The sequence below is a fragment of the Osmerus eperlanus genome, chromosome 16 (genome assembly GCF_963692335.1).
Source record: "Osmerus eperlanus chromosome 16, fOsmEpe2.1, whole genome shotgun sequence".
Classification (NCBI taxonomy): Eukaryota; Metazoa; Chordata; class Actinopteri; order Osmeriformes; family Osmeridae; genus Osmerus; species Osmerus eperlanus.
In genome coordinates, this window is record NC_085033.1 from 16,070,230 (window position 1) to 16,088,783 (window position 18,554).

Here is an 18,554-nt window from a genome sequence, read left to right on the forward strand (position 1 = left end):
CCGTAAAATGACGGACGGACAGACGGATAGTCAGGAAAATCAGGAGGTGCACGTAGAGCTCTCCAAGGGGCTCGGAGAGGGCACGGAGAGGGATTTCCTCGTCGGAGAGGGCGTTCCCTGTGTCCGTCTCCGTAAAAACGGAGAAGTATAATTCGGCCTTTAGTCTTATCAAGGATGACTGAATATGTTTGTTTGTGAGGTGGTAGTACTTTCGGATTGTGAGGGGTAGTGTTACCAAGGTCCAAGGATTACTTTGGAATCTGGCTTCCATAGAAAAGTAATTGAGTGCCAGCACATCGATTACAAATATGAAAACCCGTCACATTGCAGTTGTTTCTGTGCCTTGAACTAGGGGAATGTAACCGTCTGCAAGACCAAGGGACAGGTAGACTGACTGGACTGCCACATGGTGTCTTTGGTTTTCTTTCTTTTGAGTTAAGTAACCTGACCTGTCCAACATCTGCCCCTGACCCCTCCAGGGTGCTCCTGAGCAGCAGAAGAGCCATGCGGGGTCCCAGCCCTCCCTGTCCCAGAGCAGTGGCCGCATCCCCCAGATAGCCATGAACACCTGTAAGTACAATGGCGGCGTGGTGAGACCCCTGGGGAGCGTGGCGTCTTCCGGGCGCCACCTGGCTGAGCTGGACGCCGAGACACAGCCCCTGCAGACACTGCACAGCTCCGGCCTGGAGGTGGTGATCTCCAAGGGCAACGGTGAGGACCCCAGCAAGGCATCCAATGAGAGCCTGGTCAGGGAGGGGGGCGGGGCCCCCCAGAAGAAGAACAAGGACATTGGCTACAAGCTGGGACACCGGAGGGCGCTGTTTGAGAAGCGCAAGAGACTGAGCGACTACGCGCTTATCTTCGGGATGTTCGGGATTGTCGTCATGGTAACAGAGACTGAGCTGTCCTGGGGGGTTTATACTAAGGTAAGTCAAATCAAATCAAATCAAATTCATTTGTATAGCCCTTTTTACACGCAAGCATGTCACAGAGGGCTTCACATATGCCCATAGAACTGCCCCTCAACCAACCTAAACCCTCAAGGAAGACAAGGAAAAACTCCCAAAAAACTCAACAGGAGAAAAAAATGGAAGAAACCTTGGGAGGAGCAATTCAGAGAGGGATCCCCTCCTCCAGAGACGGTTGGTGAGAGAGAGGAGCAGAACACAGGCTAAACATAGTCATACAGTGTCGATGGGTTTTTAAAACACCAAAATCCATTATTCAACTTTATAGATGTAGGACAGGACCGGGAGACTCGCGACCAGGTCCAGCGTTGGCTGACCGACGACCAGGCAGGTGCTGACAACTCAAACCCCCCACACCACAAGGGATGTGTGTGGGGGGGGGACAGAGAGAGGAGAGCAGGGATTAGAGAATGCCAGGAGCAGCTAACAGTTACAGTCATAATAGAATGAGATCCCCACCGGTCAAGTGTGGACTGGTGCAGCAATTTAACAGAGCAAAAAAGGGGAATTTGATGCAACCCCACACACCAAGACAGTGACAGCCCCCCTCATTTGGAACATGAAATCTGTTCCAGGGGAAGAGAACTCTAAAATAGGTTATACTTAAAGAATAAGGATGGAAACAACCCGTCCCCCGTTGCCTCAAGGTAAGTGAACTGTTCAGTAGGAGGGCAGAAGGGGCAGGGGGTGTCAGGTGTTCAGTAGGAGGGCAGAAGGGGCAGGGGGTGTCAGGTGTTCAGTAGGAGGGCAGAAGGGGCAGGGGGTGTCAGGTGTTCAGTAGGAGGGCAGAAGGGGCAGGGGGTGTCAGGTGTTCAGTAGGAGGGCAGAAGGGGCAGGGGGTGTCAGGTGTTCAGTAGGAGGGCAGAAGGGGCAGGGGGTGTCAGGTGTTCAGTAGGAGGGCAGAAGGGGCAGGGGGTGTCAGGTGTTCAGTATGAGGGCAGAAGGGGCAGGGGGTGTCAGGTGTTCAGTATGAGGGCAGAAGGGGCAGGGGGTGTCAGGTGTTCAGTAGGAGGGCAGAAGGGGCAGGGGGTGTCAGGTGTTCAGTAGGAGGGCAGAAGGGGCAGGGGGTGTCAGGTGTTCAGTATGAGGGCAGAAGGGGCAGGGGGTGTCAGGTGTTCAGTAGGAGGGCAGAAGTGGCAGGGGGTGTCAGGTGTTCAGTAGGAGGGCAGAAGGGGCAGGGGGTGTCAGGTGTTCAGTAGGAGGGCAGAATGGGCAGGGGGTGTCAGGTGTTCAGTAGGAGGGCAGAAGGGGCAGGGGGTGTCAGGTGTTCAGTATGAGGGCAGAAGGGGCAGGGGGTGTCAGGTGTTCAGTATGAGGGCAGAAGGGGCAGGGGGTGTCAGGTGTTCAGTAGGAGGGCAGAAGGGGCAGGGGGTGTCAGGTGTTCAGTAGGAGGGCAGAAGGGGCAGGGGGTGTCAGGTGTTCAGTAGGAGGGCAGAAGGGGCAGGGGGTGTCAGGTGTTCAGTAGGAGGGCAGAAGGGGCAGGGGGTGTCAGGTGTTCAGTAGGAGGGCAGAAGGGGCAGGGGGTGTCAGGTGTTCAGTAGGAGGGCAGAAGGGGCAGGGGGTGTCAGGTGTTCAGTAGGAGGGCAGAAGGGGCAGGGGGTGTCAGGTGTTCAGTAGGAGGGCAGAAGGGGCAGGGGGTGTCAGGTGTTCAGTAGGAGGGCAGAGGGGGCAGGGGGTGTCAGGTGTTCAGTAGGAGGGCAGAAGGGGCAGGGGGTGTCAGGTGTTCAGTAGGAGGGCAGAGGGGGCAGGGGGTGTCAGGTGTTCAGTAGGAGGGCAGAGGGGGCAGGGGGTGTCAGGTGTTCAGTAGGAGGGCAGAGGGGGCAGGGGGTGTCAGGTGTTCAGTAGGAGGGCAGAAGGGGCAGGGGGTGTCAGGTGTTCAGTAGGAGGGCAGAAGGGGCAGGGGGTGTCAGGTGTTCAGTAGGAGGGCAGAGGGGGCAGGGGGTGTCAGGTGTCTTGTGTTATGGATAATATAAAAGAGTGTTTCTGCAAACATGACAACCTAGTCACAGTAGACACATTTAGTGTTGGAGGAGACAGAAGGGAGGGGGGGGGGAGGAGGAGGAGAAAAGACAGAGCTTGGTGGCTGTATATCCTTGTCCATTAGTTGACTCCATGTTATTCTACATGGTCCTCCATCCAGCAGTCAGCCATTAGACTGACTAGCAAAGACCTGGGGGCAAAGCAATCTAAATGATCTAAAAATACACTCTGCCTGTCACCGTATGTGTGTGTGTAGAGGTGTGACTGGTCTATGTAATGGTTGATATTCTGGATAACTTACACATTCTTCCCTCAAAACACATCAATACGTCTTCAACCCATTAGATGTCCTGTCACTCTCAACAACCTGAGTTATGGCCGCTGCTATCTCTGAGAATGATTATGAGCAATGATTCCAGTTGTTGTTGTAGTTGGAATCGGGAATGCGATTGCAGCCATAATTTCCATAGCAGGTTTTACTCTTCGGACATTAAACTGATTTATCATCCCAACAGAGGGGACATGCACTGAGCCGTGCCTTTTTCCCAAGACATCCAGCCCCTAAACACAAACCCAAAGGCTCTGTCTGGCGCAAGACTTCCTCACCTCCACATAGAGGACATGTTATACACCCCTCCTCTTCATAGAGGACATGTTATACATGTTATACACCCCTCCTCTTCATAGAGGACATGTTATACATGTTATACACCCCTCCTCTTCATAGGGGACATGTTATACATGTTATACACCCCTCTTCTTTACATGTTATACATGTTATACACCCCTCTTCTTTACATGTTATACATGTTATACACCACTCCCTCCATAGAGGACATGTTATACATGTTATATGCCCCTGTTCTTTACATGTTATACACCACTCCCTCCATAGAGGACATGTTATACATGTTATATGCCCCTCTTCTTTACATGTTATACACCCCTCCGTCCATAGAGGACATGTTATACATGTTATATGCCCCTGTTCTTTACATGTTATACACCACTCCCTCCATAGAGGACATGTTATACATGTTATATGCCCCTCTTCTTTACATGTTATACACCCCTCCCTCCATAGAGGACATGTTATACACCACTCCCTCCATAGAGGACATGTTATACATGTTATATGCCCCTCTTCTTTACATATTATACACCCCTCCGTCCATAGAGGACATGTTATACATGTTATACACCCCTCCCTCCATAGAGGACATGTTATACAACACTCCCTCCATAGAGGACATGTTATAAATGTTATATGCCCCTCTTCTTTACATGTTATACACCACTCCCTCCATAGAGGACATGTTATACATGTTATACACCACTCCCCTTCCTAGAGGACATGTTGTTTGGCTTTCCTCTTGTAGAAAGACAAAACAACTCAAGTCACCAAGTCACCAGGGGGGTATTCCAGGTAGCGGGTTTAACAAACTCTGAGCCTAACCCTGAACTCTGAGTTGAGTTACTTTAAAATTGGAAACTCTGAAAACTCGGTTCCAGAAAAGCTGATTTGAATTTGTTAACTCAACTCGGAGTACGTCAACTCTGAGTTAAGCGCGCGCATGAGAACTATTAAAAGCCAACATCAATGGAGCTCCGATACTGGGATCAACCATGGCACCCAGCAACAAAAAACCTTGTCCTACTTCACCACACTTCAGATATAAGTTTTATTTCGTGTTCAATCTGAGCACATATTACAGGAAAAAAGCAACACGGCTGTAGCAGCGTATACAATTGGCGTGGGAGACAAACTGCCAAGTCAATGCATACATTTGATGTAATAGCCAGTCCATACCGTTAATATTACAGAAGAAAAAGTGTGAGACTTAATAAAATAGCATGTTCAATGTTATATTAAATTTAAAAACATACTACAAACAGGTAAGACATATTTTGCTTAAGCTATACGCTTGTGATTGTAGCCTCGAAGTCACCTTGGTTTTAATCATATATCGACATGATACAAAGTAAATATCAATTGGTGCCTATTTCAACTTGTAATAGCAGTTTCCCCCAACAGACTGCTTTTCAAATCAAATCAAATCAAAATGTATTTGTATAGCCCTTTTTACACGCAAGCATGTCGAGGGGTTCACATACGCCCATAGAACTGCCCCTCAACCAACCTAAACCCTCAAGGAAGACAAGGAAAAACTCCCAGAAAAACCCACTGCAGGAGAAAAAATTGAAGAAACCTTGGGAGGATCAATTCAATGAGGGATCCCCTCATTGAATTGCTACAAAATACAGGAATTTTTGTATTTTGGCTATATTGACTATATTACGTAGATGGAAAAATGCAGTTCTGGTAATTTGCTTAATATTTTAATCAAAGGATGATGACGATGATGATTAAGATGACGAAGAGACATTGACTGCTGCCGCAGAAAATGGATGCAGAGAATTATGTATGGTAGCTACTGGTAGTTCTCTCCCCATGTACTTTTATTTACAGGCTTGTGTGGAATTGTCAGTTACACTGACTATGAGAATAATGAATATAAAAAACGATTTGCACATTCTGATCCTGTTGAACAGAGCATGGATGCAGTATACAGTGATATGTTCATTTAATGGCAGGTGAATTCTGCATGTGGAACTGTGAAATGTAATGCAATCCCATGTATTCCCAGTTACAAGTAAATGAGTTGTACAAATTGCACCTCATGAAGAATTGCCAAAAACTGACCAAGAGATGGTGTAGGCCTACTTAGGGTAGAAGAATAAAGGATAATCTTGAAAAAGATTTACTGGAACACCAGTTACAGGAGGACGCATGTAACAGGTGATGTTAATTGTAGAAACAATAATCTATATCAATATTAATTGTTGAATTTTCTGAATTTCTATTTTGACCAAGAGATGGTGTACTACAGAAGAATAAAGGCTGATCTTGTAAGGCTATCAACCTGCCCCCACCTCTCATATGGTAAAATCTGGAGTTACTGGATGGAGTCTCAACTTGCTCTCACACATCATTGTGTAACTTACTGTGGCATTGCTAGTCATGTTGATAAGTAAGGGTCAAGATTGTGGTGTTATTAGTTGTTTTGGGTATAAAAGGAATTGTGAAGCATCTGTGGATTCTTGATCTCCTGAGACCTTCTCCTCAGCTCTGGCTTGTCCTACTCCTCCTTCCTAACCTCTTGCTTTCTATCTCTAGTTTACAATAATCATGGTAGAGTAGGTAAGAGTTAACCTTCATTGATTTCATTCATTTGCAATATGATTAAATTATTATATTATTTAACCTTACTTTGACCATTCTTGCTCTGATTTAACCCATAGAGTCGAATAACTGTAATTCCATTGGTATTGGCATTATTTGGTTAATGTTAATACACTGTTCAGTTTCCCATCTTCCTTCAAACCATAGGGGAATTAGTTTCAGTTGTTTGGCCAATATTGACCCCCTACAATGTTGAAATAGATTTGCTGAAACACCAGTTACAGGATGGTATACATGGTCACAGGTGAATCATGTAAATTATAGGAACAATAGCCAATAAACATACTCATTGTTAGATTTCTATTTGTAGGCAATGAAGAAGACCAAATACAATTTCAATTATTTGTCTTTATTTCAGTGCCAAAAAGCATTTGGTCAGTTCTGAGTGCACGTCCACGGCGAGTAACATTAGCGATGTTGGCCTAAGGGCTGACAATGTTGCTAAAATACATTACAGATTGTGACGGGAAACGGTAACGTTAACCTATTCATCAGGGAATTAAAGCACATCGAATCGCAGTCTTAAAATCCTCTCCCGGCGTATAACTAAGCGAATTACATTTTGTTCGAGATCGGTTGGCTGAACCAGGAAAGGATATCCCTAGTCTGCCAACGCTATCAGGCTCAGAAAGAGGGAGGGGATAGATAAAAACGCAGAGTTTGGCATGGAAAACCTTCTAGCGAGCAGGTTAGTTTCACGGAGTAAGTTACCATGGAAACTTACCAAAAGGTTTCGTTACCTCTCTTTCTGGAACGGAAACCTCGGAGTATGCCTCTTTTCAGGGTTAAACAACTCAAAGTTTTCACTAAACCTGCTACCTGGAATACCCCAGCATGTCAAAGTGTCAGTGCTTTCAGTTTATTTTTTGTCCTGATGCATAAAGGAAGACCAGATGTCAACTGACCATGTGTCTAAACAATGTCTTTTGTCTTGTCTTCTGTCCGCAGGAATCTTCGTACTCATTTGCACTGAAATGCCTTATCAGTCTTTCCACTGTTATACTGCTTGGTCTTATAATAATGTACCACGCCCGGGAGATACAGGTGAGACTGTCTACAATTTTTTCTCCTCATCCCCTTGCCTTCCATATTATCCTCATCTCCTCATCTCCTTGCCTTCCATATTATCCTCATCTCCTCGTCTCCTTGCCTTCCATATTATCCTCATCTCCTCATCTCCTTGCCTTCCATATTATCCTCATCTCCTCATCTCCTTGCCTTCCATATTATCCTCATCTCCTCATCTCCTTGCCTTCCATATTATCCTCATCTCCTCATCTCCTTGCCTTCCATATTATCCTCATCTCCTCGTCTCCTTGCCTTCCATATTATCCTCATCTCCTCGTCTCCTTGCCTTCCATATTATCCTCATCTCCTCGTCTCCTTGCCTTCCATATTATCCTCATCTCCTCGTCTCCTTGCCTTCCATATTATCCTCATCTCCTCATCTCCTTGCCTTCCATATTATCCTCATCTCCTCATCTCCTTGCCTTCCATATTATCCTCATCTCCTCGTCTCCTTGCCTTCCATATTATCCTCATCTCCTCGTCTCCTTGCCTTCCATATTATCCTCATCTCCTCGTCTCCTTGCCTTCCATATTATCCTCATCTCCTCGTCTCCTTGCCTTCCATATTATCCTCATCTCCTCATCTCCTTGCCTTCCATATTATCCTCATCTCCTCGTCTCCTTGCCTTCCATATTATCCTCATCTCCTCGTCTCATTGCCTTCCATATTATCCTCATCTCCTCGTCTCCTTGCCTTCCATATTATCCTCATCTCCTCGTCTCCTCACTTTCCCACCTCGTCACCTACACCTTATGCAGAGGGTAGTATGAAGTAATATAGTATAGCCATCTTGTCTTACTCCTTCACCCCCTCCCTCCCTCTCCTTTGCTTCCTCCTCCTGTTCATCCTCCCCTTCTTTTCCTCCCTCCTCCTCCCTCCTCCTCCTCCTCCCTCCTCCTCCTCGTCCCTCCTCCTCATCCCCAGTTGTTCATGGTGGACAATGGAGCAGATGACTGGCGTATCGCCATGACGTACGAGCGAATCTTCTTCATTGTGCTGGAGCTGCTGGTGTGTGCCATCCACCCCATCCCTGGCCAGTATGTGTTCACCTGGACGGCCCGCCTGGCCTTCACCTACACCCCTTCCGTGGCAGACGCAGACGTGGACATCATCCTCTCCATCCCCATGTTCCTGCGGCTGTACCTGATTGGCAGGGTCATGCTGCTGCACAGCAAACTGTTCACCGACGCCTCATCGCGCAGCATCGGGGCGCTCAACAAGATTAACTTCAACACACGCTTCGTGATGAAGACGCTGATGACCATCTGCCCTGGGACGGTGCTCCTGGTGTTCTCCATCTCCTCCTGGATCATCGCTGCCTGGACCGTCCGTGTCTGTGAGAGGTAAGGATGCAGGGGAGGGACAAATACACACACACGCATGCGCACTTATATACACACTTACACAGCCTCACACACACCCTCACACACACACATACACACAAAGCCACCCATACACCTTCCTGCGTACCGAAGGAGCCCCTATCACTGTAGAGGTTAGGGTTAGAGCTTCCAGTGGGCGAGGCCTCCTGGTTAAATTTTTCATGAGTGTTTAATTGTTTATTTGAGTGCATAACTGTTTATTAACTGTTTATTTTTGGTTAGGAGGAGGAGGAAGAGGAGGAGGGTTAGGAGGAGAAGGAGGAGGAGGAGGAGGAAGAGAGGAGGAGGGATAGGAGGCGGAGGAGGAGGAGAGTCCACAGGGTTAGGGTCAGATGGGTTCGGGTCAAAGGTCAGGGGATTGAAGTTTCCCCACCAGTCTGTTACTGTCCCCGCTACTCCTCCCCCCACTGCTGCCTCCGACCCCACCCTTCCTGTTTTAACACCTGACTAACCCCCCTAACCCCACTGCGACCAAGCCCTAACCCCCCCACACCAGCCTGCTCAGGGCTGCTCCTCTCTGCCTCAGACACCAGCCTGCTCAGGGCTGCTCCTCTCTGCCTCGGAGCACTGCTTCATCTGGGCCATCAGAACTGCTGCAGTTACACAGCAGTTGAAAGGCCCAAATAAAGAGTATTATTGGTGTTTAGTTTAACTAATCCAGCCTCATAGGGTCCGCAGGTATGTGTGTATCTCCCAGGTTAATCATGTAGAGCCTGATAAGCAGTGTCACAGGAACCACACATCCTAGGAGCTTGTTGAAGGGGTTTGGTGTTGAGGCCAGTACAGTTGCTGTTCCAATCACACTCAGACACTCAGACACTCAGACACACACACACACACACGTTCACACACTCACACACACTCACACACTTACACACACTCACACACTCACGCACCCACACACACACACTCATGCACTCAAACACTCATGCACTCACTCACTCATTCACTTACGCACCCTGCACACCCACAATTACGCCACACACTCACACCGCACCCTCACACACCGCACACACACTCACACACTCACACAATGCATGACAGGAAGGTAGTTCAGCTGAAGTGTGAGCTCCAAACCCAAACGTGTGTTTGAGTTTGTGTTTAATAGTTTGTGTAAATGTGTTTGAGTGTGTTTGTGTGTGTCGGTATCAATGTCTAATAGTTTGTGTGTATGTTTATATATGTGTGTATGTATTGGTATGTGTGTGTAGGTCTGTGTGTGTATTTGTGTGTGTGGTGTGCATAATGTTTTGTTTTACTTTCTATTTCCCCACTACGCTGCTCTCTAGGGATGCCATGTGAGTTCTCTCTCTCCAGCCATGGAACCCTGTCATTCTGCACTGAGCTGGTACCACTACTGCTGCAAGGGGGGAGGGGATGAGACAGAAGGAGGGGAGGGGAGAGGGGGGATGGAGGGGTGGGGTTGGTGAGAGAGCTAGGAGACACTATGGTGAGGCTAGGAGACAAGGAGACACTATGGTGAGTCTAGGAGACACTATGGTGGGGCTAGGAAACACTATGGTGAGGCTAGGAGACAAGGAGACACTATGGTGAGTCTAGGAGACACTATGGTGAGACTAGGAGACACTATGGTGGGACTAGGAGACACTATGGTGAGGCTAGGAGACAAGGAGACACTATGGTGGGGCTAGGAGACACTATGGTGAGACTAGGAGACACTATGGTGAGTCTAGGAGACACTATGGTGAGACTAGGAGACACTATGGTGGGACTAGGAGACACTATGGTGAGGCTAGGAGACAAGGAGACACTATGGTGGGGCTAGGAGACACTATGGTGAGACTAGGAGACACTATGGTGGGGCTAGGAGACACTATGGTGAGGCTAGGAGACACTATGGTGGGGCTAGGAGACACTATGGTGAGGCTATGAGACAAGGAAACATTATGGTGGGGCTACGATAGAGTAGGAGGGTTGGGGGAGAGAAGGAGGAGGTGGGGGAGGAAGAGGAGGAGGGGAAAGGGAGTATGAGGGAAAGGGGAGGACGAGGAGGGTGGGGCTAGGGAGTATGAGGGAAAGGGGAGGACGAGGAGGGTGGGGCTAGGGAGTATGAGGGAAAGGGGAGGACGAGGAGGGTGTGGCTAGGGAGTATGAGGGAAAGGGGAGGACGAGGAGGGTGGGGCTAGGGAGTATGAGGGAAAGGGGAGGACGAGGAGGGTGGGGCTAGGGAGTATGAGGGAAAGGGGAGGACGAGGAGGGTGGGGCTAGGGAGTATGAGGGAAAGGGGAGGACGAGGAGGTTGGGGCTAGGGAGTATGAGGGAAAGGGGAGGACGAGGAGGTTGGGGCTAGGGGGAGCAGGATGAAAAGGAGGGAAAGAGGAGGTGAAGGAAGAGAAGAGGAGGGAAAGAAGAGGAGGAGAGGAAAGAGGCAGAGGAGGGGATGGGGGAATAAAAGGACGAAGGGAAGAGACTGTGCTAAAATGGAGCAACTCCTTCAAGTCACCTTGACTGCACGCCTGAGGGACCTTCTCTGTTTTCATTCCGCTGCCTGATGCAATTGTTATAGATCCATAGTGTAGCTGCTCTTAGCATCTACTTCAGAGATTTGCTGAGGAACAAAAGCTTCTTTCTCCTTCGTCCTCCGCCACACTATCATCCCATCAGGTCTCTGGCCGGACTGATTGAATAACGTGTTCTCACACACTTCCAACCAGTCTCATTTTATCTCGACTGAGCCTGTTGAATCTCAGATACATATTCATGCAGTGCTTTCAGAAATGTCTAGTCATTTGTCCAAGTTGTATTTTTTACATTGTTTAGGTTATTTTTTATTTAATTTGTCTAAGCACATGCAGGAAGGACAACACATTACCCTAACCCTGACCCATAACCTGACCCTGAATCCTAACCTGAACCCTGACCCCTAACCAGACCCCTGACCCCTAACCTGACCCCTGAGAGACTGTGAAGCAGACTCTGTGTCTCCAGACAGCTAGGTTTGAGTGTGCAGTGATGTCAGAATCGCACATACTGTGATTAGCTGGGCTCCCATCCATCAGGAAGTCACCTTGTTGGGTGGGAGTGAGGTTACATGAGATTTGGTGGGAGGACCGGAGGTGTGGTTCATCAAATGTTTTGTTTTCAAACAGTCCCTGATGCTCTGGGACATGTACCTGCTGTCAACATCAGTCATGCTGGCTGTTTTCTAAACTCCCTAACCCTAACACCCTGACCCTTGCTCTGACCCTGAGCCTGACACCATGGCCTCCTGACCTGGCTCTGACCCTAACCCTAACCCTGACACCCTAACCCTGACCCCCTAACCTCTGACCCTCCTGGCATGGCATGCTGGCTGAGATGTAAGCTAGTGGGTGTGCAGGGTGCAGGCTAGTGCTGCACCAATATGAGTCCAAACAGATGTACATTAGATCTAAGGTAGTGCTGCACCAATATAAGTCCAAACAGATGTACATGAGATCTAAGCTAGTGCTGCACCAATATAAGTCCAAACAGATGTACATGAGATCTAAGCTAGTGCTGCACCAATATAAGTCCAAACAGATGTACATAAACACTGTAAGAAAAATTGGTGTATTGTATTCTCTACTGCCCTCCCCCTCCCTCCCTTCCCCCCCTCCCCCTCCCTTCCCCCCACCCCGTCCCTAGCTTCATCATCCTCATCTTCCACTCTCCCTTTCCTCTCTCTCCCTTCCTCTCTCTCCCCCCTCTCTCCGCCACCCCCCCTTCCCTCTCTCTATTCTTTATCTAACTCACATCCTCTCCAGCTGAAATTAAACACTTCAAGGCTACTTGAGACGGTAGTTTCTCACCTGACTCTAGCAGTATACCTATGGCTTCCCCAACCCTAACCCTGTAGCAGGTGTGAGGGGATGACACCTTTCCTCCCCAGCAGATGGAACCCTGACGCACAGTAGATAGAGAGGGTTAACCAGGATTTGTCCTGTATTTCCATGACATTATGAGAGGTCTCTCTGTTCTGTCATCAGATTGGTTGGGGTGTCAGGGCTCTGAGCTTTACTGCATGTGCTTATCTGAGATCCAACATCAAGTAGATACTTGGTTTAGTTTAGTTCATGCTTAATCTACTAACTACTTTTACTAGAATGTATTTGAAGCTCTAGCTTTGCATTTTGGTTCGACGTGCAATGTAATTGTTCAGAAGTTTAGAGTGAAGACATCCCAAACCCTTTTTGCTGCGGCTAAACCTCACCTGTTGAACCTAACTTGTTGCTGTGGCTGAGTTTCACCTGTCTGTCCATGATCACCCGGACGGGGAGACATATGAATTCAGTAAAAACATATATTAACACATTTAATTCATTTTACACTTTTATCCTAAATATCTTACAAAACAGTGCGTATACACAGAGCAGGGCAGCAGAAATCAAGGCTCAGATCTTACATTTACATTTAGTCATTTAGCAGACACTCTTATCCAGAGCGACTTACAGTAAGTACAGGGACATTCCCCCGAGGCAAGTAGGGTGAAGTGTCTTTCCCAAGGACACAACGTCAGTTGGCATGACCGGGAATCGAACTGGCAACCTTCGGATTACTAGCCCGATTCCCTCACCGCTCAGCCACATGGTGCAAAGTAACCACAGAATGCAGCAGGACTTAGCCTAGCTGTCATAGCTACTACACACAGACATAACACACTGATCTTTTTGCAGTACTTGGGAAGGTATTCCTAATTGCAGTACTTGGGAGGGTATTTCTATTGCAGGACTTGGGAGGGTAGTCCTACAGTAGTCACAAATACTTGATTCCTAGTTTCGATGCCCAGTAGTGTTGTAGTGGTTATTATAGTGTTGGCTGTGTCTGGGGATGTGAAAGGTGATCTTGTGTAGGTTGGAAGTGGTGCCAGCTCTTCTCCATGCCAACACTCAATACGGTATATTGAGAGCTTTCAAAAAAATTAAATATGATTTTACAGTGTGTTTCTCCTGAGCTTGACTAGGGTTAGGGTTACTAGTCAAGACAGCCTAATACATATAGCGGACATCAACCATATTCTGCTTTTGAAAAGTAAGCCTTCACTAAGGGATGTTCTACCAGAAGTTAACAAATTGGTCTAGATGTGGAACCCTAACCCAAGATGCCACAGTGGAATCCCAAACTTAAACCACAGTGTAACCCTAAACCACAGAGGAACCTTATACCTAACTCTGTTGTAATTTAACCTCATACTAGTGTCATTTCATAGATATTGGTTTAAGATTAAAAGAATATACGTGTACAATAAAAACATTATTTGAAAAAGCCTTTCTCTCATGTCTCTACGTCTCACCTTGAAGAGGGAACAGTTAATCTGAAAAAATCCTTTGAGAACCTTCTGAGTGCCTCCAGTCTGAGTCTGGGAATGTGTAGCCTGTCCTGAGGCAGGCCTGTCCTGGTACCTGAGGCAGACCTGTCCTGGTACCTGAGTAAGGCAGGAGAGTCAGGCCTGTCCTGGTACCTGAGGCAGGATGGTAGGCCTGTCTTGGTACCTGAGTCAGGCAGGAGAGTCAGGCCTGTCCTGGTACCTGAGGCAGGATGGTAGGCCTGTCTTGGTACCTGAGTCAGGCTTGTCCCTGGTACCTGAGGCAGGCAGGTGAGTCAGGCCTGTCCTGGTACCTGAGGCAGGATGGTAGGCCTGTCTTGGTACCTGAGTCAGGCCTGTCCTTGGTACCTGAGGCAGGCAGGAGAGTCAGGCCTGTCCCTGGTACCTGAGGCAGGCAGGAGAGTCAGGCCTGTCCCTGGTACCTGAGGCAGGCAGGAGAGTCAGGCCTGTCCCTGGTACCTGAGGCAGGCAAGAAGGGAAGGAAACATGTGCGTCAGAGACACTAAGCCTGTAACTTTCCCCATTCCACCCACTAACAAATTACACACTGTACAAAACTACAACTCCCACAATGCACTCTGCTCTCCTGCAGTATGTGTCCAGGGTCTGTAAGGTTAGATCTCGCTCTCCTTGCTCTCAATATACTGGCTTCTCAGCATGCAGGGCGCAGCCATCTTTGTTCTGCCTGCATGGTTCTGCACTTCCTCTCTGCATGCCCAGGAGCATCAACACACTTAGTCGGGGTTAACAAGACCTCTTGTTTGGAGTTCCCTGACTTGGAGCATGAACAAAACTGAGTCAGATCAGGGTTTCAGCAGAGACGAGGAGGCTGCTGTGGGCATGGTCACTTCTTTAGCAAGAGGAAGCTGTTTTGGAGAAGCTATTCTCAGAAACCTTCAGTATGAAAGACGTTTAGTCTTTGTGTTTGACCTTCTGCTCTCAGTGATCCAGTATGAACTTTAATTAGGCCCAGTTGTTGCAGCCATTTTGTATTCCACATGCTGGGTCACTGGGCAGTGTTGCCAATAACTTTTTTTGATTGGATGAAATAACTTTTAATTAGCTGAACAACAGATTCAACAGTTTTTCAGTTTGGTCCTCTCCAAGACACCTCCGTATCAGGACAGCTTTGATGAGGGAGGAGGGTTGTGGTAGGGGTAGGCATCCTCATCAATGTTGACATATGCGGTTTTCTGCTTTGGGTTTTGACAAGCTTGTCTATGAAGCCTGGTTGTTGATGATGATGGGAGCTGAGAGCCATTTTCAGCATACAACATATTTGAAGTGATAATGCGCATTCCGAAGCCCAATTCTTATGAGGGGACAAATCCACTGTCTCTTTAAAGCAAACATGTTTGGAGGTATGTCTGCTTACGTGAGTCAGCAATTCTTGTTTAAAAAACACAATGTTAATCGAACATTGAATCTGATAATATCGGATGAATAGTGAATGGCCATGTGGGGCTACTGTTGCCATACCACAAGTTCTCAGTCATCCCCGTCACGTCCCATAATGTTGTAATATGAATGCTGAGGATTTGATGCTAATTAAATAGGCTTCATTTCTGGGCCATGTCATCCATGCTCCATGCTGCTGGACAAACATGTTTGACCGAGGAGTGGATAACCATCACTACAGAATCAAATTTTATTTTACAGATATCACATACAGTCATAGATATTGACATGTTTACATTACACTAGTATGTATATTTCTTTGCCCAGTGAATGTGTATCTTCATTCACCCTCTTGAGAAACAACTACAAATCAAAGGTAGATCTGAATCTGGTGCTTCTTCTCTCCTGCTATTGCGTTTCCCCATTAGTTCCCACAGTAGATTGGGTTCCACTAGGTGTGCTGTTCAGCCAGGCATGTTAAAACAGGTGAAACACTATGCACATGTTTATTTCATTCCCCCTCTTTTCTTTCCCACCCTTCTGTGTTAGTTCATGGCCCTCTCCAGCATGCAAGGTCATGTTACGGTGTACTGTGTCTCTGATGTTTGTCCTCCTCTGTTTCTCTCTTCCTTCCTGTAGGTATCATGACAAGCAGGAGGTGACCAGTAACTTCCTGGGAGCCATGTGGCTCATCTCCATCACCTTCCTGTCCATCGGCTACGGAGACATGGTCCCTCACACGTACTGTGGCAAAGGGGTGTGTCTACTGACCGGCATCATGGTAGGTATCTCAATGTAAACTTGGGCCACATGGAGCCAACTGCATACATCCAAAGCTAAAGGGAGCTGGGATAGACAGGGATTGCATCACAGGTAAGGGAGCAGGGATGAACAGGGATAGCATCACAGGTAAGGGAGCAGGGATGAACAGGGATAGCATCACAGGTAAGGGAGCAGAGATGAACAGGGATTGCATCACAGGTAAGGGAGCAGGGATGAACAGGGATAGCATCACAGGTAAGGGAGCAGGGATGAACAGGGATAGCATCACAGGTAAAGGAGCAGGGATGAACAGGGATAGCATCACAGGTAAGGGAGCAGGGATGAACAGGGATAGCATCACATGTAAGGGAGCAGGGATGAACAGGGATTGCATCACAGGTAAGGGAGCAGGGATGAACAGGGATAGCATCACAGGTAAGGGAGCAGGGATGAACAGGGATAGCATCACAGGTAAAGGAGCAGGGATGAACAGGGATAGCATCACAGGTAAGGGAGCAGGGATGAACAGGGATAGCATCACAGGTAAGGGAGCAGAGATGAACAGGGATAGCATCACAGGTAAGGGAGCAGGGATGAACAGGGATAGCATCACAGGTAAGGGAGCAGAGATGAACAGGGATTGCATCACAGGTAAGGGAGCAGGGATGAACAGGGATAGCATCACAGGTAAGGGAGCAGGGATGAACAGGGATAGCATCACAGGTAAAGGAGCAGGGATGAACAGGGATAGCATCACAGGTAAGGGAGCAGAGATGAACAGGGATTGCATCACAGGTAAGGGAGCAGGGATGAACAGGGATAGCATCACAGGTAAGGGAGCAGGGATGAACAGGGATAGCATCACAGGTAAAGGAGCAGGGATGAACAGGGATAGCATCACAGGTAAGGGAGCAGGGATGAACAGGGATAGCATCACAGGTAAGGGAGCAGGGATGAACAGGGATAGCATCACAGGTAAGGGAGCAGGGATGAACAGGGATAGCATCACAGGTAAGGGAGCAGGGATGAACAGGGATAGCATCACATGTAAGGGAGCAGGGATGAACAGGGATTGCATCACAGGTAAGGGAGCAGGGATGAACAGGGTTGGGGTTCAAGCTTCAACCCTGAACACAAGTTCTAGTGATCTAACCATGTCTGTGTCCAACAGGGAGCTGGATGTACAGCCCTGGTGGTTGCCGTGGTAGCCAGGAAGCTGGAGCTGACCAAGGCTGAGAAGCATGTGCACAACTTCATGATGGACACACAGCTCTGCAAACGAGTAGGTTAGGGTTAGGGTTAGCGAGTAGGTGTTCCTTTCATGGGTGGCAGCATAGTCACAGAGTAGGTGTTCCTTTCATGGGTGGCAGCATAGTCACAGAGTAGGTGTTCCTTTCATGGGTGGCAGCATAGTCACAGAGTAGGTGTTCCTTTCATGGGTGGCAGCATAGTCACAGAGTAGGTGTTCCTTTCATGGGTGGCAGCATAGTCACAGAGTAGGTGTTCCTTTCATGGGTGGCAGCATAGTCACAGAGTAGGTGTTCCTTTCATGGGTGGCAGCATAGTCACAGAGTAGGTGTTCCTTTCATGGGTGGCAGCATAGTCACAGTGAAGCTCACTAATGTTCTGTAGATCCATTTTAGTAATGATGGAAGAATTATTAGAATAGACGTGTTTGTCTGCAAGTGTGAATATGTTGTGTGTGCGTGCGCGTGTGTGTGTGTATGAGAATGTTGTTCCTGGTTCATAGTGGCTCTTTTATTGTCGTCAGGTCAAGAACACAGCTGCCAATGTACTCAGGGAAACTTGGCTTATATACAAACACACCAAACTGGTAAAGAAGATCGACCACGCCAAGGTGCGAAAACATCAACGCAAGTTCCTCCAGGCTATCCACCAGTGAGTCTCCCTCCCTGCTGCCTCAGTCTACAGCCTCCTCAGTTGTTACAGCTGTATGAGCTGCACTGTTCAATATTACAAACTTTTCTAATGTCACTTCCTTTACCACTGTCAACTATTTCCTGTAATTATAATAGGATAAGATACACACACTTCCTCTCCATCTCTATATAATACACAAACACATTGTTGTAAACTTAATCAACAGTGCACTATAATACCCCTACCCTGCCCTACCCTACCCTACCACTTTCCTCCCCTTGTCCTCCCCCTCCCCTCCCCTCCCGTCCCATCCCCCTTCCCCTCCCTCCCCTCCCTCCCCCTTGTCCTCCCCCTCCCCTCCCCTCCCGTCCCATCCCCCTTCCCCTCCCTCCCCTCCCTCCCCCTTGTCTTCCCCCTCCCCTCCTGTCCCATCCCCCTTCCCCTCCCTCCCCTCCCTCCCCCTTGTCTTCCCCCTCCCCTCCCCTCCCGTCCCATCCCCCTTCCCCTCCCCTCCCTCCCCCTTGTCTTCCCCCTCCCCTCCCCTCCCGTCCCATCCCCCTTCCCC

The 18,554-nt window shown here is 48.3% G+C and overlaps 1 protein-coding gene across 1 annotated transcript in view; it reads left to right on the forward strand.

The window, feature by feature from the left end:
• Window positions 1–18,554, forward strand: part of kcnn1a (potassium intermediate/small conductance calcium-activated channel, subfamily N, member 1a) — a 34,608-nt gene that overhangs the window by 11,153 nt on the left and 4,901 nt on the right. Inside the window, exons 2-7 of the mRNA XM_062482463.1 lie at window positions 480–926; window positions 7,141–7,236; window positions 8,186–8,604; window positions 15,986–16,127; window positions 17,280–17,390; window positions 17,880–18,007. Of these exons, the coding sequence (XP_062338447.1) occupies window positions 480–926; window positions 7,141–7,236; window positions 8,186–8,604; window positions 15,986–16,127; window positions 17,280–17,390; window positions 17,880–18,007 (1,343 nt within the window). The remainder of the gene's footprint in view (window positions 1–479; window positions 927–7,140; window positions 7,237–8,185; window positions 8,605–15,985; window positions 16,128–17,279; window positions 17,391–17,879; window positions 18,008–18,554) is intronic.